We start from the raw sequence: 22,246 nt of genomic DNA on the forward strand, positions 1-22,246 counted from the left end.
GTCGTCTATTTCGATATCTACCATTTTGTCATCTGTGCGACAATCTAGAGAAGGAACTACAGTGCAATCTTCCTCTGTGAAACAACTTTGGAAAAAGACATTTAGTATCTCGGCCTTTAGTCTGTCATCCTCTGTTTCAGTACCATTTTGGTCACAGAGTGTCTGGACATTTTGTTTTGATCCACCTACCGCTTTGACATAAGACCAAAATTTCTTAGGATTTTCTGCCAAGTCAGTACATAGAATTTTACTTTCGAATTCATTGAACGCCTCTCGCATAGCTCTCTTCACACTACATTTCGCTTCGCGTAATTTTTGTTTGTCTGCAAGGCTTTGGCTATGTTTATGTTTGCTGTGAAGTTCCCTTTGCTTCCGCAGCAGTTTTCTAACTCGGTTGTTGAACCACGGTGGCTCTTTTCCATCTCTTACGATCTTGCTTGGCACATACTCATCTAACGCAATCTGTTATTGTGGAATGAAATATTTGATTAGGCACTAAAATATCTAAACAAAATATGATGAGAAACCTCAACTGCTTGTGCCCAACATTAATTTTATTTCTAAGTTCTAAGCATTCGCCCCCCACCTAGCCACGGCAAGGAAGATATAAATTTTTTCATTAGCACAACATATAGACTATGAAATTCATTTGTTAGCTATAAAACTTAGTTGTCGAACACAATATCACCATGTCTGTATATTTTCTGAGATATTAACACTACCGAAATGATGCCAATGGCATGTGTTTGTGGACTTGACTATACAAAGGGTGCTAAAATTTGAGCTTTCTGCCAAATTACATAGGAGCCCATTACACAACTGTATGTACAGTAAAGCTCGACAGTGACAATAAATGAACCAATAACTGTAAAAATCAACATAATGTATAAATAGTTCAATAGGTTTATTAAAAGGATGGAATGCCATTGTGTGTAGCTATGGACAGTTTAAATCTCCCCAGCGTGAATTTATTTGTTGTTGCTGCTTTAATCATTTGAACATGTAGAGAATAGGAAATTAGGAAAGCAGTGAGATTGCAGTTATTATTAAGAAGTTTTGGACCCTAAATGTAGAACAGCATGTGGTTTTTTTCCCCCAAGTAATATCCCATCCAAATGCCTTTGACTTTAATAAGAAGTGGACAATAACTGTCTCATTTTCTGTGAAGTCCTCCACAACAGTTAATGTGACATTCCAAAGATCATATTACATTCTTAATGCAAGGTAAGATCAGTTATCTCATAACATCTATTTCATTTACGTCCATATTTCTTCATGCCACTGAGGTCTGGTGTGCAGAATGGGGCCAATCAAGAGTAGTAATAAGAGTTCTGTTTTACCAACCATCACTATGCTACCACTGCATGCTCTGTGTATTAGTCCTACTAGAAAGAGATTACTCCTTCAGCATATAGCTGTAATGAGATCATGGTATTACTCATAATATGGGTATACTGGGCAACAACAAGTTGACCATATATCCTGCACAGCATTCATAATCTGTGGTAGTTTACTGCTGATGCTGTTGTGTATGGCTGAGTGTCCAAGTTGAAAGATCGTAGGAAGATACGAAACAACTTAGACAAAATGTCTAATGTCATGAATAGTAACGAACTCTAAATGTGGAAAAATGTAAGTTAATGCAGATGAGTACGAAGAACAAACCTTTAATGTTTGGTTACAGTATTGCTAGTGCCCTGCTTGACACAGCAAGTCATTGAAATATCTGGGCGTAGTGTTGCAAAGCGATATGAAATAGAACGAGCATGTGAGAACTGTGATGGGGAAGACAAATGGTTGACTTGGGTTTATTGGGAGGATTTTAGAGTGGTTCACTTTAAAGGATATCGCATATAGAATGCTGGTGTGACTCATTTTTGAGTACTGCTCGAGTGTTTGGGATCCATACCAGATTGGACTGATGGATGACATCGAGGCAATTCACCGGCATTTGACGCTGACTGCCGAATGATTCTACTGCCAACAACATACATAGTGCATAAGGACCACAAAAATAAGATTCAAGAAGATAGGGATCATATGGGGGCATAGCGAGAGTCATTTTTCCCTTGCTCTACTTGCAAGTGGGACAGAAAAGGAAATGACTAGTAGTGGTACATGGTACTCTCCCCTGCCACAGAAATCCAGCCCCACACAGACGTGTGCACAGTAGGTGATGACATTACCAAGTATATACTTGGTAAAGAGGAAACCTTGCAACCTGTAGAACTCTAAGCAAACTGTTGTTTGCAGAGGAAAAACTCAGTTCATCAGTAAATAAAACTTTTTGCCACCTATGACTGACATTGTCTGTGCCAAACAGTAGACAGCAGAATCAATGTACATCATGGAGTCGCTCCTTTAATGCTACAAGTTTCTTTTGAAGCTCTGGCCCTCAAATCATTGCGGAACCAAATCAACTGACCTATAAAATTTTTGTTCTGTGTTTCACCAGCAGTGTGTTTGAAGTAAAACTTTGGCATAATCTTTTGGTCATTTTATTATACAGGACCAGTGTTGCAATGTGCCTCAAAGTCTGGTTCCCACAGCCCTACTAGATTCTTCAGTTTCACGATACCATTATCTCCCTCGCAAAGCAATGCTATCATTGTTAACACAGTCTCCAAAGCCAAGAAATTCCTTTTCTTCACAAGAGCAATGATGCAGTCACAAATAATGTGCCAACATTGAGGTATAGTTCATAAAAACAATTCATGGACCCACACTGAGAACGATACTCTTACAGACATATATAACTCTCTGTGTTAGACTGTTAGAATAAGGCCAGCATATGCAGGATATAACTAATGTGAAATATTATTCTACAGGAAATCCACTCTAGAATGTCATTCCAATCTGAGTAAGTTGACCCTATAAGAACTTTACCCAATATTTCTCTCTCCATTTGTCTGTACAGTGCTCTACATCCCATGCTCTACTTTGAAGGAGGTTCATAGTCAATTGTATAGAGCACTATGGAGTATTCTGAAAAGTTCCTAAAAGTGTCACTCGAGTATACTGTAATATTAATTAACTTCTTGTTACATTACACAGTGAAGCACATAGGGCACATCCAAGGGAATAATTTCACCCATTATTTAAAAACCCATCCCAATACATAAAGATAATTTAATGTTACCTGTTTGCTATATGCTCAAAATCTCCAATACATGAAATTTAAAATTCTCAGCACATTAAAAGACAATTATATTCTGAATCTGAAGCTAGGTTTATTGAAAAAGAGGTACTTGATACCCTGATACAGGAATGTCACTACTCAGTGGAAGGTTTTATGGTAATTTAAGTAGCCTGTCAATGATCACCAGTTTTAGTGTGTCAACATTATTATTCATTCAAAGAAAAATAATTATTAGTCCATTTCAGTACAATATACTACTGTTCACACAATTTTTACCTCACACACTTCCCTCCATTACCAAACAGAAAATGAGATACTCATTTTACTAAGGTTTGAAGCTCCTCTTGATGTTCTTCCGCGTTTGCAATCAAAAACTGAGTTGTTTTGAAAATCAGCCTTATGCAAATACAATTTGTTTATTTTTGTATTTACCCAGACATGTTTCAACACCTGTGTGTCATCTTCTGTGGCTCAAATTTTTATTTTGTAAAATTACATCGCTAAATTAACTGTGTTATTATACACCGTCTTTTTGTGTACTCTTTTTTGACATTTTTTTGACAGCGTGTCATCTGCAGAACTGTGTGGAAACAGTACACTGAATAATCATTGATCGAGACACCAACCAGACATGCAACAGGACAAAAAAATTTTGCAGATGGCATGCTGTCAAAATAATGACAAAAAAGAGCACAAAAAATGGTCCATAACAACACAGTTAATTTAGTGATGTAATTTTAAGAAATAAAAATTTGACCCACAGAAGATGACACATAGGTGTCGAAACATGTCTGGGTAAATACAAAAATAAACAAATTGTGTTTGCATAAGTCTGATTTTCAAAACAACCCAATTTCAAACAGACATTCTTTTATGAATCAGGATATGCATTATCAATTGTTTTAACCAGGTTGTGGCATAAAATTCTTTTCTCCCCAAAATACCTCTTCACCACTTATTCAATCTATCCATCTAACCTTCAGTATTCTTGAGCAGCAGCACATTTCATTGCACATGTTTCACTTCTGACACTCCAGATAAATATCTTCAGGGAAGACTTCCTAATACTTAAATTTGTTTTCAGTATTATGTTTTTCTCATTTTCAGAAATGTTTTTCTTGCTATTGCTAATATGCAATTTATATCCTCTCTAATTTGGCCATCGTCAGTTATTTTACTTGCCAAACAGCAAAACTCATCAACTACTTGCATAGTCTCGTTTCTTAACCTAATTCTCTTGGCATCACCTGATTTCAATCCACTACATCATACTGTCCTTATTTTACTTTTGTTGATGTTCCTGTAACAACATTCATTCAAGACACTATCCATTCCATTTAGCTTTCTTTTAATTCCTTTACTATCTACGATATAATTACAATCTCATTAGCAAACCTCAAGGTTTTTACTTCTTATCCCTGAACTTACATTTTGCTTTCTAATTTCTCTTTGGTTTACATTACTGCCTGTTTACTGTACAGCTTGAGTAACATCTGAGACGGACTGCAACCTGGTCTCAGTCCCTTCTTGTCTTTCCAGTCCTTTGATTCTTATAACTGTAATCTAGTTTCAGTACAAGTTTTAGATAACCATTCACTCTCTATATTTTATCCTTGCTGCCTTCAGAATTTCCAAGAGTGTATTGTGGCCAACACTGTCAAAGACTTTATCTAAATCAACAAATGCTATAAACATTGGTTTGCCTTTATTCAACCCATCTGCCACGATCAATATTGCCTCACATATTCCTACACTAGCTGAATACCTGGTATTGCCCTGGTATGTATTTATTTCAATTCTCTTAGTCCACCTCTCCATTCCCCCCTCTCTGTCCATCCGCTACTACTTCTCTCTCTCTCTCTCTCTCTCTCTCTCTCTCTGTATGTGTGTGTGTGTGTGTGTGTGTGTGTGTGTGTGTGTGTGTGTGTGTGTACATATCCTCCTCTTTCCTCTGTGCAACCACCTTTTCTTCCATTTATCCATCCATTTCCTCCTCCTCCTCCTCTTCCTCCGCCTCCTTCCCCCCACCCACTCTGTTTACTGTGTCCTTCCTTCATAACTTCTGAGCTATGTGTTGCACAACAATAGAAATCTGTAGGCACATTCAGCAGCATATGTGGATGCTGTCTGCTGAATGTGTTTTGAATAAAATAGTCTGCCATTTGGATCTCTGGGCAGGGACTACTCAGGAGGGCGTCATTATCAAGAGAAACAAAACTGGCGTTCTACAGATGGGAGAGTAGAATTTCAGATCCCTTTATCAGGCAGGTAGGTTAGAAAATTTAAAAACGGAAAACAAAAGGTTAAAGCTAGATATAGTGGGAATTAGTGAAGTTCAATGACAGGAGAAACAAGACTTCTGGTCAGGTGAATACAGGGTTATAAATATAAAATCAAATAGGGGAAATGCAGGAATAGGTTTAATAATGAATAAAAAAATAGGAGTGCAGGTAAGCTACAATGAACAGCATAGTGAACCCATTTTTGTACCCAAGGTAGACACGATGCCCATGCCTACCACAGTAGTAAAAGTTAATATGGCAATAGCTCTGCAGATGAAGAGATTGAAGAAATACGTGATGAGATAAAAGAAATTATTCAGATAGTGAAGGGAGATGAAAATTTAATAGTTATGGGGGACTGGAATTCAATAGTAGGAAAAGGAAGAGAAGGGAAAGTAGTATGGTAATATGGAATGCGGGTAAGGAATGAAAGAGGAAGCTGCCTGGTAGAATTTTGCACAGAGAATAACTTAATCATAGCTAACACTCGGTTCAAGAATCATGAAAGAAGGTCGTATATGTGGCAGAGGCCTCGAGACACTGGAAGGTTTCAGACAGATTATATAATGGTAAGACAGAGGTTTAGGAACCAGACTTTAAATTGTAAGACATTTCCAGGGGCAGAAGAGGACTCTGACAACAATTTATTGGTTATAAACTGTAGATTAAATCTGAAGAAACTGCAAAAAGGTGGGAATTTAAAGAGATGGGACCTGGATAAACTGAAAGAACCAGAAGTTGTAGAGTGTTTCAGAGAGAGCTTTAGGGAATGACTGACAAGAGTGAAGGAAAGAAATACAGTAGAAGATGAAGAGATACACTCCTGGAAATGGAAAAAAGAACACATTGACACTGGCGTGTCAGACCCACCATACTTGCTCCGGACACTGCGAGAGGGCTGTACAAGCAATGATCACACGCACGGCACAGCGGACACACCAGGAACCGCGGTGTTGGCCGTCGAATGGCGCTAGCTGCACAGCATTTGTGCACCGCCGCCGTCAGTGTCAGCCAGTTTGCCGTGGCATACGGAGCTCCATCGCAGTCTTTAACACTGGTAGCATGCCGCGACAGCGTGGACGTGAACCGTATGTGCAGTTGACGGACTTTGAGCGAGGGCGTATAGTGGGGATGCGGGAGGCCGGGTGGACGTACCGCCGAATTGCTCAACACGTGGGGCGTGAGGTCTCCACAGTACATCGATGTTGTCGCCAGTGGTCGGCGGAAGGTGCACGTGCCCGTCGACCTGGGACCGGACCGCAGCGACGCACGGATGCACGCCAAGACTGTAGGATCCTACGCAGTGCCGTAGGGAACCGCACTGCCACTTGCCAGCAAATTAGGGACACTGTTGCTCCTGGGGTATCGGCGAGGACCATTTGCAACCGTCTCCATGAAGCTGGGCTACGGTCCCGCACACCGTTAGGCCATCTTCCGCTCACACCCCAACATCGTGCAGCCCGCCTCCAGTGGTGTCGCGACAGGCGTGAATGGAGGGACGAATGGAGACGTGTCGTCTTCAGCGATGAGAGTCGCTTCTGCCTTGGTGCCAATGATGGTCGTATGCGTGTTTGGCGCCGTGCAGGTGAGCGCCACAATCAGGACTGCATACGACCGAGGCACACAGGGCCAACACCCAGCATCATGGTGTGGGGAGCGATCTCCTACACTGGCCGTACACCACTGGTGATCGTCGAGGGGACACTGAATAGTGCACGGTACATCCAAACCGTCATCGAACCCATCGTTCTACCATTCCTAGACCGGCAAGGGAACTTGCTGTTCCAACAGGACAATGCACGTCCGCATGTATCCCGTGCCACCCAACGTGCTCTAGAAGGTGTAAGTCAACTACACTGGCCAGCAAGATCTCCGGATCTGTTCCCATTGAGCATGTTTGGGACTGGATGAAGCGTCGTCTCACGCGGTCTGCACGTCCAGCACGAACGCTGGTCCAACTGAGGCGCCAGGTGGAAATGGCATGGCAAGCCGTTCCACAGGACTACATCCAGCATCTCTACGATCGTCTCCATGGGAGAATAGCAGCCTGCATTGCTGCGAAAGGTGGATATACACTGTACTAGTGCCGACATTGTGCATGCTCTGTTGCCTGTGTCTATGTGCCTGTGGTTCTGTCAGTGTGATCATGTGATGTATCTGACCCCAGGAATGTGTCAATAAAGTTTCCCCTTCCTGGGACAATGAATTCACAGTGTTCTTATTTCAATTTCCAGGAGTGTAGATTTGAGAGATGAAATAGTGAAAGCAGCAGCGGATCAAGTACGCAAAAATATGAGGGCTAGTAGAAATCACTAGAGGTAAGATAAATACTGCCTACAGGAAAATTAAAGACTTTTGGAGAAAAAAGAATCACCAGTATGAATATCATGAACTCAGATGGAAAACCAGTTCTAAGCAAATAAGGGAAAGCAGAAGGTGGAAAGAGTATATAGAGGGTCTATACAAGAGCATTGTGCTTGAGGACAACATTATGGAAATGGAAGAGGATGTAGATGAAGATAAAATGGGAGATATGACACTGCTTGGAGAGTTTGACAGAGCACTGAACGACTTAAGTCAAAACAAGGCCCTGAGAGTAGACAACATTCGATTAGAACTACTGATAGCGTTGGGAGAGCCAGCCGTGGCAAAACTCACCCATCTGGTGACCAAGATGTATGAGGCAGGTGAAGTACCCTAAGACTTCAAGAAGAATATAGAACTCCAATCCCAAATGAAGCAGGTGTTGGCAAGTGCGAAAATTACCAAATTATCAGTTTAATAAGTCAAGGCTGCAAAATACCAATACAAATTCTTTACTGACAAATGGAAAAAGTTGTAGAATCTGATCTTGGGGAAGATCAGTTAAGATTCTGTAAAAATGTTGCCCCTACGAATTATTTTAAAAGACAGATTAAGGAAAGGCAAACTTGCATTTCTAGCATTTGTAGACTTAGAGAAAGCTTTTGACAATGTTGACTGGAATACTCTTTTTCAAATTCTGAAGGTGGCAGGGGTAAAATACAGGGAGCGAAAGGCTATTTACAATTTGTACAGAAACCAGATGCCAGTTATAAGAGTAGAGGGACATTAAAGGGAAGCAGTGGTTGGGAAGGGAGTGAGGCAGGGTTTTAGCCTATCCCCGATGTTATTCAGTCTGTATATTGAGCAAGCAGTAAAGGAAACAAAAGAAAAATTTAGAGTAGGAATTCAAATCCATTGAAAAGAAACAAAAACTTTGAGGTTTACCAATGACATTGTAATTATGTCAGAGACAGCAAAGGACTTCGAAGAGCAGCTGAATGGAATGGACAGTGTCTTTAAAGGAGGATATCAGATGAACATCAACAAAAGCAAAATGAGGATAGTGGAATGTAGTCAAATTAAATCAGGTGATACTGAGGGAATTAGATTAGGAAATGAGACACCTGAAGTAGTAGATGAGTTTTGCTATTTGCGGAGCAAAACAACTGATGATGGTCGAAATAGAGAGGATACAAAATGTAGACTGGCAATGGCAAGGAAAGTGTTTCTGAAGAAGAGAAACTTGTTAACATTGAGTATAGATTCAAGTGTCAGGAAGTCGTTTCTGAAAGTATTTGTATGGAGTGTAGTCATGTATGGAAGTGAAACATGGATTAAATAGTTTAGACAAGAAGAGAATAGAAGCATTTGAAATGTAGTGCTACAGAAGGATGCTGAAGATTAGATGGGCAGATCACGTAACTAATGAGGAGGTACTGAACAGAACTGGGGAGAAGAGGAACTTGTGGCACAACTTGACTAGAAGAATACATTGATTGGTACAACACGTTCTCAGGCATCAAGGGATCAATAATTTAGTATTGGAGGACAGTGTGGAGGGTAAAAATTGTAGAGGGAGACTAAGGGATGAATACACTAAGCAGATTCAGAAGGATGTAGGTTGCAGTAGTTACACGGAAATGAAGTTTGCACAGGATAGAGCAGCACGGAGAGTTGCATCACACCAGTTTCTGGACTGAAGACCACAACAACAACTAAACACTTTTTAAGGTAGCCTATGTTCTTCCTTAGGTTCAAGCTATCTCCTTACCAAACTTCATCCAAACAGCTCCATCTGGTTAGTAACAACAAATTTAAGCATTATACATAATACAACAGTTTATCATGCATCTCATTGTTTACGACGCCATATATCCTGAAATATGTCATATCTAATCAATATTTTCAGATATATGTGAACACTGTCCACAAAATGTGTCATAAATACAGTGGAACCTCACTTAATGAGCACCTCCCATAACGTGCAATTCACATAAGGAGCAAAACTAATTATAAAAAAATGACTCGCTTAATGTGCAATGTTTCGCATAACGAATGACAATGATTTAACGTGACATCACCAACCATTTGTCACAGTGGGGGAAATGTTCAACAATATGAATACCTTTCATTGTCGGCAGCTGCATATGAACAATGTCTTTAATACGTACTGCAGTCTAGGTTTAGCACTCTCTCTGTTTCTTATGTGCAAATTTTAATAACCTTCGCAGAAATGTACCCGAAGATAAAAGCCGCAAGAAGATGACCACACAAAAAAGGAAATGACCTTGGATATGAAACATAAAATCTTTGAAAAATGTGAACATGGTGTAAGCGTTGCTGATTTAGCACACACATAGTATCGATCTCTATCAAGTATTTGCATTCTCCTCAAGAACAAGGACAGGATTAAGGACATAGATGCTCCAAAGTGAGTGGCAATGAGTATCTAAACAACAGTTTCGTATTCTGTACAATGTCGAAATGTTGCTCCTTATATGGATAAATGAAAAGCAATTGCAAGCTGACACTATTAACGAGATCATCATTTGTGAGAAGGAGTGAATGATTTTCGCTGACCCTGTTAAGAAGAAGTCAGGATCATCAGTGGCCAAAGAAGTGTTTAAGGGAAGCTGTGGGTAGCTGGAGAACTTTAAGAGAAGAACTGGCATCCACAGCATTGCAAGGCACTGTGAAGCACCCAGCTCCGACACAAAGGCAGCAGATAATTTCATCAGGAGCTACAATATGCTTGTAGATTCTGAGGGTTATCTGCCACAACAGGTTTTTAATTGTGATGAGACGGGTCTGTTCTGGAAAATGATGCCAAAGTTTACCTTTATAACAGCAGAGGAGAATGCATTAGCCAGTCACAAGCCAATGAAAGACTAACTCACACTGCTATTCTGTGCTAATGCAAGTGGCGATTTGAAAATTAAACTGCTGCTTGTTCACCATTCAGAAACTCCACGAACCTTCATGAAGTATAAAGTCCAGATGAGCATGTTAAATGTGATGTGGAGATCCAACAGCAAGGCTTCGGTGACACGTCATCTTTTTTGTGATTTGATCAATGAAGTGTTTGGGCCTCGAGGGGGCGAAAAAATATTTGCTTGAAATGAATCTGCCACTCTAGGTCTTGCTTTTTACAGACAACGCTCCTGCCTGTTCTCCAGGCCTACATGACCACCCCCTTGTAGAAGTTCAATGCATCAAAATCCAGTTTCTGCCTCCCAACATCACTCTTGTTGCTCCAGCCTACGGACCAGCAGCTTATTTCTAACTTCAAGAAGGTCTAGACTAAACCACTCTTTGAGCATTGCTTTGAGCTGAATGAAGCTACAAATCTCACTCTCAGACAATTTTGGAAATATCAATTCAACATTATTGCCTGCATGAAGATGATCGAAAAGGGGTCGGAGGGGGTTACCGAGAGAACTCTCACTTCTCCTTTGCAGAAGCTTTGGCTGAAAGGCATTGTTGAATGTGATTCCGAGGCATTTGAGTCAGTACCTGTGGAGACTGCAGTCAACGAGACTGTCTTTGGCCAAGAGCATGGGACTAGAAGTGGATAACAATGATATCAATGAGCTTGTACAAGATCACAGCCAAGAAATGACCAATGAAGAGTTCATGGAGTTGCAATGTGTTTCATAGGAGGAAATTGAGAAGAGAAGTTCTTCAGAGGAGGAGGAGGAGGAGGAGGAGGAGGAGGAGGAGGAGGAGGAGGAGGAGGTAACAGCAAAGAAGCAATCTTTTGGCACCATAAGAGAAATGCTCAAGGCATGGGAATTCGTTGTATCATACACTAAAAATCGTCACCCCAATAAACCAGTGGCTACACATGCTACAAATGTATTCGACAATAATCCTGTATCACATTTTCACCAACTGTTGAAGCATTGACAGAAACAAATGACTATAGATACCTTCCTAGTAAAAAAGAATTAGTTATGTATCATGTACAGCAAAGTACATGATACTGTACATATAATTTTCTTTGAATAAATGGACTGGGCAAGAGAAGCATAGAGAGACAAAAGACAAACAAGTCTAACAGACCACATGAGAGGTCGGGAGGGGGACAGGGGGAGGGAGAAGAGTAAAAGAGCACGTAGGGTGAGGACCAGGCTGGACCACCTAGTCCAGAAAGCTGCAGCTCAGTCTGGGCAGAGCAGGCTAGACAATGTTCTGCCAACCCCTCAATGGGTGGATAAGGTTAAGCAAGGCTCCTTATAATGAGTGATAAAAGTCCATGTCACAAACAAAATGTAAAACTGCCACTGGGGCATTGTCTCCTAGCAACAAGGTCAGTGAGTCAGGGAGATTAAAGAGGCCGCATAGGGTGGCTAGGTTGGGACAGTCCATCAAAATGTGAACCACTGTCAAATGGGAGCCACAACAACAGTGTGGAGGAGGGACGAAAACATATGGTTTCACATCGCATCAGTATATCGTCACCTTGACCTACACAGGCAATGAATCAGCCTCAAAGCCCACGATGAAGGCACCGGTAGCAACCCTATTGTCCTTTGGTCTCTTATGTACATGATGGACTAAGTGTACAACCTGTCTCTCCAAGTTGGCACATAGCTCATCAATAGATTGTAAGAGCAGGTCTCTGTGGAAGGAGATGCCCTGAACTAAATTTAGACTGTTGGGGTGGGAGGGGGGGGGGGGGGGGGGGGAGGGAGTGACAGTCACTGGTATGTCATATGTCATCCAGCTTGTTACAAGTGGGCAGTACCCTCCACTGGGCAGGGGATGCTGTTTTGATCAGAACTGACCCATTTTTCATTTTAGAGATGGTTGTCACTTCCCCACCCAAACTTGTCTTCTAAGTTCTCCACAAAGATCAAGGGCTCTGTGGCCAAGAAGGATTCACCATCAGTCCTTGTACAAACCAAGTATTATGGGGAGTATTGCTCTACTTGTCACTTAGTCCTAAGTTTCTCCGATGGCACAGCCACGGAAGGGAACATTTTAGGATCATATCTCTTTGCATTGAAAGTGGACTGTCCTTTTATACAGACTGCTGAAACCATATAGCTGAAGATAATTTCATCCACTTCATTTGCAGCTGATCTGCCTTGGTGCCACCCACTCCGAACAGGGCCTCTCCCCATGGGCATCACCTAGCCTTAGCACCAGCTACCTCACCAGTAACCCATTGCTCATAGTCCCCGTGCCCCAGTCACAATGAGCACATACTTCTTGGCATGCATGGAGAGTTTGCAGCTCAGGCAACAACAGTATGATCCCTGCGTGGTCAGGGGGCTACCACCATGCAGGTACTTGACAACTTCCCACCCCCCCTCCCCCACCACCACCCCCACCCTCCCCCTACAATGGGATGGTGACCATGCTGGGTTTTGGGTGTGTTACTGTAAAGGGTGCACAGATGGAAAGGCACAAACATGGAGCACACACCGCACTAGGCGACCTTTCCTGCACGTCCGCAGTTCTGGAGAATTTTGAAAATTGGTGGCAAACAATCAGGACCACATGTCTATTTGATGAAAAGTTGTAGAATGTGCCAGAAATGGAAACTCAAGGCTCAGTCACAAACCAGGTCCAAGCACGGTTGGCTCTAAGAAAACCACCTGATGAAGAGGCAGAGGGAGAAAGGGATAGTGGAAATATAAGCATACAGCACAGAAAGGATGTAATGCTGCAAAGGCTGGGGCCCATGGTAGCCAAGCACATACTCACAAAAGAATTGTGAGTCCCCTTGGGGGAGAGACTGAGGCCAAGATGGTTACAGGAGTAAATGATTTGTTGCAAGGATAACTCCCACCTGTGTAGTTCTGAAAAGCTGGCGGTGGATAGAAGTATTCAGATGGCCTGCGTTGTGAAGCAGTCACTGAAATTGAGCATGTTGTGCTTAGCTGCATGTTGTGCCACTTGGTGTACATCTTTGTTCTTGGTCACCATCTGGCAGTGGACATTCGTTCTGGTGAACATTTTGTTCGTTGTTATATATAAACAGACATATGGTGAGTGTGTGTGCATGCTATCAAAATTTCACAAGCAAATTTTGCAGCACCATGGATGCTACACAATGTGGTAACCCTCCATCCCCCATCCATGAAGAAGGGTTTTTTGAGTGTGGGGAGGGGGGGGAGACTGCAGGTGTTAGTTATAGGTTTCAATGTCAAATGAGGGTATTGTACCAATGGGCTTCTTAAGAGAAGACGGTGAAGAAGCTAGGATTCAAGTGTCGAAGTGGCTGAGACAGGAGAGAATGTTCTTTCTAGAATGTTGCAGAATGTTATAAAATTTTATAGAATTTTCAAGGAGATTGGAGAATGCTTCCAGTTATTCTAAAATCAACTCCAGCAGGTGAAATCACTACCTGTTTTGAGAAGTCATTTCTTTGGTCTCGAGTGAAGAAAGTGCAATTAAGGACAAATATAAGAGTTCAACTTTTCAGTAGTGAAGTAGTGACACATTTCGTTGAAAAACTCTGACAAAATATTGAAGGCACTCACCCAACTGATTATGTAACTGCCCAAACTCAGCTTATAAATGATTTATGTAATACTGTCAACAGCCCAAAAGCCCAAATGAATTAACAGATATAGTTTTTCTTAACACTGTCCAAAATTACTCAAGTTGGTTATTTGAAAACGCCATTTTAGCAGTACAAAATGAAGTAGTTGTCAATATTAATTTAAAAACTCAAAACAAGAAATGGTCATGAACAGTTATTGAAATATATAACCAAAGCAAAAATAATATTGGGAAGAGACAAAGGAAAAACAATATTTATTCTGAGGATTCCACTCATATTTATAGAACTGCCATTTCAGTTCAAAAGACAGCGATTTCCAATAAGATACGCATTTAGTGTCACTACAAATAAGGCATAAAAACAAATGTTAAGATGTTGTGGTACTAATCTGAAAGAATCATGCTTTTCCCATGGTCAGTTACATGTAACTTGCTCTAGGAATGGGAAACCGAAAAAAATCATATATTGACTTAGCCTACCAAATAAAAAGATGACAAATGTAGTTCATAAGCAAGTAATGTGATAGAATAAGTTAATTCATTATGAAATATAGTAAGGACAAAGCAAAGTTGTCTTTCACTAAATTAAATCTTTATTGAGAATATGAGCGCGCGCGCAACACAGACACACACTACCCTTGGTTCCCCTGTTGTGACTATAGTGGTTGTGCATCGTGTTTCTGGAGATTTTTGAGTGTTCAAAGTGGTCACTACCACACTGTGGTAGTCACCAGGATATCTTCAGTCTCTTTTGCATCAATGTATATTCCAAGTGAAAAATTTCAAGATTTATCTATGTTGTCGAGCTTTTATAAATATTTTGGAATGTTAATAAATGTTTTTAAATGTTCTAAAATATTCTAGAATGTTCTAGATTTTAGAATGTACTAGAAAGTTCCTGAATTTTTTTTAATGTTCTTGAATGTTTTGAAATGTTCTCGGTGTTCTATAAAAAAGTGATTTTCAGAGTACCTTATTTCAAATTGGGGCTGTTGAATACTTCTGTGGAGTTATAAGTACTGGTTAGTATTTTTGAAACTGTGAGAGTACTTCTTACGATTTTCTGAATGTTCATTTTTACTATGTTCTCAAAGTCCTTGAGTGATCTGAAATGTTCTCAGAAAACAAATGAAAATAACAGCCATGTGGAGTGGTCTCTTTCATCTAGTAACAACACAACAAGATGTGCAGAGATTGCAGCAGAGTCGGTATATGACATGGATGATTTCATAGGTGGCCCTGCCTCTGATGGGATAGGATAAGTCTGTCGCAGGACTGGAGTAGCAAGTGCTAGATGAGTGGATTGAGTAGATCTTGCAGTTGGGTTTGCCTTAGGGAAATGATCTCTCAGGTAAGAGACAGCAATGGGAGTGGCATGGTGATGGACTAGGATGTTGTGTAGGTTGAGTGGGTAACAGAATCTTGGGTAGGCTGTCCCTCATGTTGTCTTGACTACTGGTTCCAGCTAATGAAAGCCTAGCAGTGATCAGGCCAAAGAAGACTTGTACGAAATTTGTAGGACAAGCTTTAATGTCAGGGGTAGTAAAAACAGTTGTGGAGTGTGTGGCATGGAACTGCGTTGAAAGTAAGTAGTGTTGCTGAATTTCACTCTGAAGACTGGAAAAATATGTAGTTTGAAACTGATAGCTTTGTGTAGCATTCCCGATATTTGGCATTGTAACTTACAAGACCATCACAGTAGTCACTGAAATAAATCATCCGTGGATGAAATCAATTATTTAGTGAATATTATACCCAAGTGTTCCCAGTTAAAAAAGGAAAGAAAACGTTTTTAATATTAGAGCTACTATGCTAATTCAATAATCAGTGTACATTTATATCTAAAAAATATTATATTTGCTCTCTTGTAAACTTTTAAAGCTCTATAAAAAGCAGTGAAATCACAAGAGAAAAAGGCACGGAAATACATGTCTTAAATACTAAAACACTCAAACAGTGGAAAATCCAGGATGGAATGTAACAGTATTAAGAGAAGGAAAGTTGCTACTCACCATATAGTGGAGATGCTGAGTCACAGATAGGCACAACAAAAAGACACTCTCAATTAAAGCTTTCGGCCATTAAGGACTTCATCAACAATAGACACACACACACACACACACACACACACACACACACACACACACACACACACACACACACGCGCGCGCGCGACTGAGACCGGTTTCAGTTGCCTGAGACTGAGACTGCAGTCGCGTGTGTAAGTTGTGTTTGTGTGAGTGCGCGTCTGTGTGTCTATTGTTGATGAAGGCCTTAGTGGCTGAAAGCTTTAACTGTGAGTGTCTTTTTGTTGTGCCTATCCGTGACTCAGCATCTCCACTATATAGTGAGTAGCAACTTTCCTTCTCATAATTTTGATACTAAAACACTCTATTGTTTAAACATAATAATTTAAAAAACACATAAAAGTAAATTAGTGCTCAAGCTATTGTTACACTGACTACAAGTCCAACAATTTAATACTGAGCAATCTTACAGAGTTAATTTTTTTTATTCCAGTAAAAACATATGTGAATATTCATAAAACGACTGATTGTTGCTGTGCCTTACCTGGTCTCCAAAGCGTAATGAGATAAAACTTAAAGAACAAAAATGAGGACCAGGTCCAGCACTGTCACATAATGCTATTAGAGGTCTTTTATGAGAAAACTGGTCAGAGTCTTGTGGTGTCGGTAATATACGAAGCGTGCGAACAACACCTTGACGCCATGACAGCACTTCCATGGCTTCCCCACTTGCTGGAATAGCCCAGACCTAAAAAGGGATAAACAATAAGAATTAACACTAATAGTAAAAAAAAGTACATAATCTTGTTTAAACCAACTAGACACGATGCAAGAAACACGTCGTAGGCTCAGTGGTATCACCTATAACATGGAATACATGAATAATTAGATTATACTCAATATTTGTTCTGTACACTCATTCACAGGAGATCCTTGAAATGCAGAACATGGCATAAAAATAAAAATACATAATACCTATTTACAAAAGAACTCATATGCTAATGATCCTGCCATAGATCCTAAATGAGATGATGCAGAAAAAGTCACAAGGACACAGTCTGGTTGCTGACTGGACATACTGAGGAATTCATCAACTTTCAACATGGGCTGTTATAGGTAAGGCTGAAACAAGCTCATGGAGTAAATGACATTTCTTCATAGTTATTGAGATCCTTCATTGTAGGAGATTTTAGCCCTCTTGCTTGCATTATTTAACAGCTTTCAGTATCAAAGAGCTTGGGAAATCTTGACAGGTTATAAAAAAAGGATGAAGTCGCAGTTAAGATTTTATGTCTTGCTAATTTAGAGCTGGTGCACTACCCATAAAGAGAAGAACAAGGGAGGAACTGGCATCAACAAGCTGCCACATATATACCGAATACACAAAAGAGCCTTATATAAATGTAATATAAAACAAATATTATCATTTAAAATCATTTTCGGAACAAATAACAGAAATGTGCCAAGAAAACCACTAAATAAAATGTGACTTGCTGCATAATTTTATGAAATGATATACACAATAGATCATTGCAACATACATACTGATGCTCTGAAAATACTGCCGCTTTTCTTCAGATTTATGTGTAATCTCATGCCTGACCATGGAAAACAAGTGTCAGTTACAGGAAAATTAAAGAAACTTTTCAAGAAGAGAGGAAGTGTTTTCCAAACCTCCAGAGCTCAGATGGCATGGCAGTTATAAGCAAAGAAGGGAGGATTGAAAGGTGGTAGGAACAAGAGAATAAAGTTTACAGTAATATTATGGAAAGGGATGAGGACATAGATGAAAATGAGATGGAAAATACCATACTGTGAACAGAGCACTGATAGACCTAAGCTGAAGCAAGGCCATGAATTAGATGACATTTCCTCACAAATATTGAGATCCTTCAGACAAAAAGTCACAACAAAACTATTCCAGCTGCAATGCAAGGTATATGAGATAGGTGAAGTACTCTAAGACTACAAGAAGATTATTGTAATTACAATTCCAAAGATGAGAGGTGCTGACAGATGTGATTAGTACTTGACAACCAATTTAAAAATCCATAGTTGCAAAATATCGACATGAATTATTTGCAGAAGAATGGAAAAACTGGTAGAAGCCGACCTCAGGGAAGATCAATTCGGGTTATGGGGTAATATAGGAACACCACAAAGCAATGATGATTCTAAGACATATTGTAGAAGTTTGATAATGCCTGACACCAGGAAAGGAGAAACTGATCATTATGTAATTTGTTGCAATTTCAAAAAACATTTTATGAAAATCTTTTAATTCCTAGATCATATTTACGTAATACAGTTAAAATATGATCACTAGCTACAAATTTTGAATGAAAAGTAGTGCTTCCACCTTTGTTAATTGTATTTGGATGGGAATATTTCAGTACATCAAACACAGAAATAATCCTTAGAATGTGATCTTTAATTACCAATATTCACTTTTTCACATAATTACCAGCCAATTGGATAAATTTATGCCAATGATGAACAAGTTTTCTAAAGCCACCATGGAAGAAGTTGACACACTGTTTCCACAACCACAGTCTCAGAGTTCTATCAACGTCTTCATCAGAAATGATGTCCCCACAGACTGTTTTTCATCACTGGGAGCAGATGGAAATCTGACAGTGCTAAATCTGGACTGTATGGAAGGGCGTCACCTTCATTCTCGTGTGAGAGGAGTTCCTGGCAAATTTCAAGTCTATGTGCTTTCATTTCAGGAGTCAGCATCTGGGGTACCCGCCGTGCACAGATCTTCCGAAAGCCAAGCAAAGAAATAATGTGACCCACACGTTCTTGTGAAATGCCGATTGTGCTTGCAATTTCTCTCTCAGTGGAATGACGATTGTCCTGAAACAATCTGTCAGAATTTTGATTGTGAAACACAGTGGTTCCTGTCACAGGATGTCCAACTCCCTGTTTGTCATGCAGGTCAGATGTTCCCGCCTCAACATCTTTAAACTGACTCGCCCAATGACGCACAGTACTCACATCAACACAATCACCATAAACTGCTTTCATTCTCTGATGAGTCTCCTTTGGGGTGACACACCTTCTGCTGTCAAGAATTCTATGACTTCACATTGCTTAAATCTCATTGACCGACTGTCTGCGCAGGGTTCCATACTTTACACTGTAAAAACACAACCATTCCATGCTAACGCTTCCCGCCAACTGAAGCTGTAGAGAAGAGGCTGCAGAACAAGCCAGTACCTGCCGCATACCAATACTGCCAACTGCTGAAGAGTTACGAAAATGAAGGCATTACTTTTCAGTCAACCCTCGTAGTTTCGGTTCTAAGTTACAACCACCTTCTGATTATACATATATTACATGTGGGCACAACACAATCTAGATATATCAGTAATAATCATCAAGCAGCAACATGCAGTCATGTAGAAGTCGACATGAATAAGAAATTTAGTTTCAACAGCAACAACAAAACTGAGCCAGGCTGTACACCATACTAGTACAAGATGCAGGTTGAACAAACTGGTTGTATCAGTAAAATCATATCAATCATTAACATGTAACTGTATGAGAGGCACAAAATTTGGAAATGGTTTTACACCCTGGTTGATTAAATTGTAGTCAATCATAAAATATAAATTGGTCATCATTACATAACATAAATCATCAACCAATAAATAAAATTCTAGTATGTCCATCCAGACTGACAAAACATAATGTTTGGACATTGAATGGGGGTAGTGAAGTCTGATCCGCTGGACATACAACCATTTTATTTCATTGCTGAGATGTTAAGTGATGGAACAATGGCCATTATGTACTTTATGACTGACTATTATTTTACCATGCAGGATGTAGAAACATTCCAAATTTTTGTGCTGTTGCAAAAGTTTCTTTTGCTGAACTTGCCTTTCAGACAATTCCAAGTTAGCAAACGAACAATCCGTTTGTTCAAAATGTGCCTCGTACTAGTAGGGTGTACAGCAAGTATGGGCAACCTTTGGTTATCTGCAAGTCTGATTCACATTCCTATTTAACCTCATGGGCCGATTTGTCATGTGACGGAACAGCAGCACTCCTAGTGCTTAGTCAGAACTATAACAACCATTATGTTAATGTTTTCCAGGTAACACACTGATATGAATGGCACCCCTTTACTGACACACTCTGCCACGCCAATAAATTATTCCTCAAAACACACATTCTTGAGAGTATGTTCATTTTATGTTCACCCCATTTCAGATGTTTATACTGAAAATTGTTTCTTTACTTATGACATTTTACAATAACTGTCTTAAAAAATTCTGTTGCCAGGTTTTGCAGCACCTCACTCTCTCCCATAAATTTCTTCTGTGGCCCAGACTGAAATCAATCACAGGCAGTCTTAAGTAATATTGATCTATGCATTAAAAGATTTTTGTAATTTATTTATTTATTTATTTCTTGAAAATTTTAACAACCTAGAAGCTTGGTTAAAGAAAGGTTAACTTGCATTCACAGCACTTGTGGATTTAGAGAAAACTTTTGTAAGAGTCGACTGAAATACACTATTTGAAATTCTGTAGGTAGGAGGGACAAAGTATATGGAGCAGTGAAATATTATCTACAACTTTTTCATAAACTAGATGCCATTTATAGGAATGTAATGACATGGAAGGGAAGCCTTAGTTGGGAAGTGAGAGAGGAAGGATTGGTGTCTCCCAATTATATTAGTCTGTACTCTGAGCAAATTACTAGAGAAACTAAAGAGAAATTTGGAAAGAGAATTAAAGTCCAGGGAGACTAAATTAAGAATTTGAAGTTAGCAAGTGGTACTTCGATTCTGTTAAGAGATGTCACAGGATGTGGAAAAGCTATTAAATGAAACAGACAGTGTCTTGAAAACAGGTTATAAGACGGACAACAACAACAAAAGCACAACAAGGATAATTTAATGCACTCAAATCAAATCAAGTGATTCTGGTTATCAGGGTAGCAAAATAACTGACAACGATCTAAATAAGGTGGATTTAAAATGTAGACAGGCTGTAGCAAGAAAATTACTTCCGAAAACGATACATTTGTTAATGTCAAATATCAATTTAAACCTTACAAAGCCTTTTCTAAAGGTATTTGACAATGGCGTAGCCTTATACAGAAGTGAAGTTCAACAATATGCACTTCAGTCAAGAAAAGAATAGAAGCTTTTGAAATGTGGAGCTATAGGAGAATGTTTAAGATTAGATGGTCAGATTAGGTAACTAATGAAGAGTAACTGAACAAAATTGGGTAAAAAATAAATTTATGGGATAACTTGATTAAAAGAAGGCATCAGGTGACAGGTCAGCCCTGAGGCATCAAGGAACCATGAAATCAGTAAAGGAGGGATACATGAGAGTAAAAATTCTAAAGGGTGACCCATACTTGATTACACTAAGCTGGTTCAGATGGACGAAGGCTGCAGCAGCCACAGAGAGATGAAGAGGCTTTGAAATGAAGAAGCTTTAGAGGATACAGTAGCATGGACAGCTGCATAAGAACAGTCTTTGGGCTGAAGATAACAATGAGAAAAACCTCACAACCGCAAAGATAACAAAAAATTGTTCTTATTCTACACAGCAGACACCTCTATTTAAAAACTGCAACATAAAAAATTACAATCTATATCTACATGAAATCTTTTATGTTATAAGCAACAAGCAGCAAAAGATGCAATGAGGCTACAAAAAAGTCACACAGGGACCAACAGGGGTAATTACATGCTGTCCACAAAAAAGAGATTTGGGCAGGGGGTGGGGGTGGGAGGGGGGTAGGAGGGCTTTAACACTGTGGATGGAGAGCAAAAAGGGCTGTGAGTTGGTACAATAAATTAATACCACTGTCAAAACAGTGCGAAGGAGGGTGCATCTGCATTGAAATATAACTCCAGTGAGGAACAACAAAAAATATGGGGTAAAGGGAGAGGGAAGAGCATGAAATGATGTGAGAAGAGGCTCAGAAGTAAGCTCATGATAAAAGATAGG

At 39.9% G+C, this 22,246-nt stretch overlaps 1 protein-coding gene across 5 annotated transcripts in view; it reads right to left on the bottom strand.

The window, feature by feature from the left end:
• Nucleotides 1-22,246, bottom strand: part of LOC126175784 (breast carcinoma-amplified sequence 3 homolog) — a 223,946-nt gene that overhangs the window by 163,942 nt on the left and 37,758 nt on the right. For all 5 annotated transcript variants that reach the window (XM_049922761.1, XM_049922760.1, XM_049922759.1 and 2 more), the window contains one exon: nucleotides 16,810-17,013. In XM_049922761.1, the coding sequence (XP_049778718.1) occupies nucleotides 16,810-17,013 (204 nt within the window). The remainder of the gene's footprint in view (nucleotides 1-16,809; nucleotides 17,014-22,246) is intronic.

Source organism: Schistocerca cancellata, chromosome 3 (assembly GCF_023864275.1).
Source record: "Schistocerca cancellata isolate TAMUIC-IGC-003103 chromosome 3, iqSchCanc2.1, whole genome shotgun sequence".
NCBI lineage: Eukaryota > Metazoa > Arthropoda > Insecta > Orthoptera > Acrididae > Schistocerca > Schistocerca cancellata.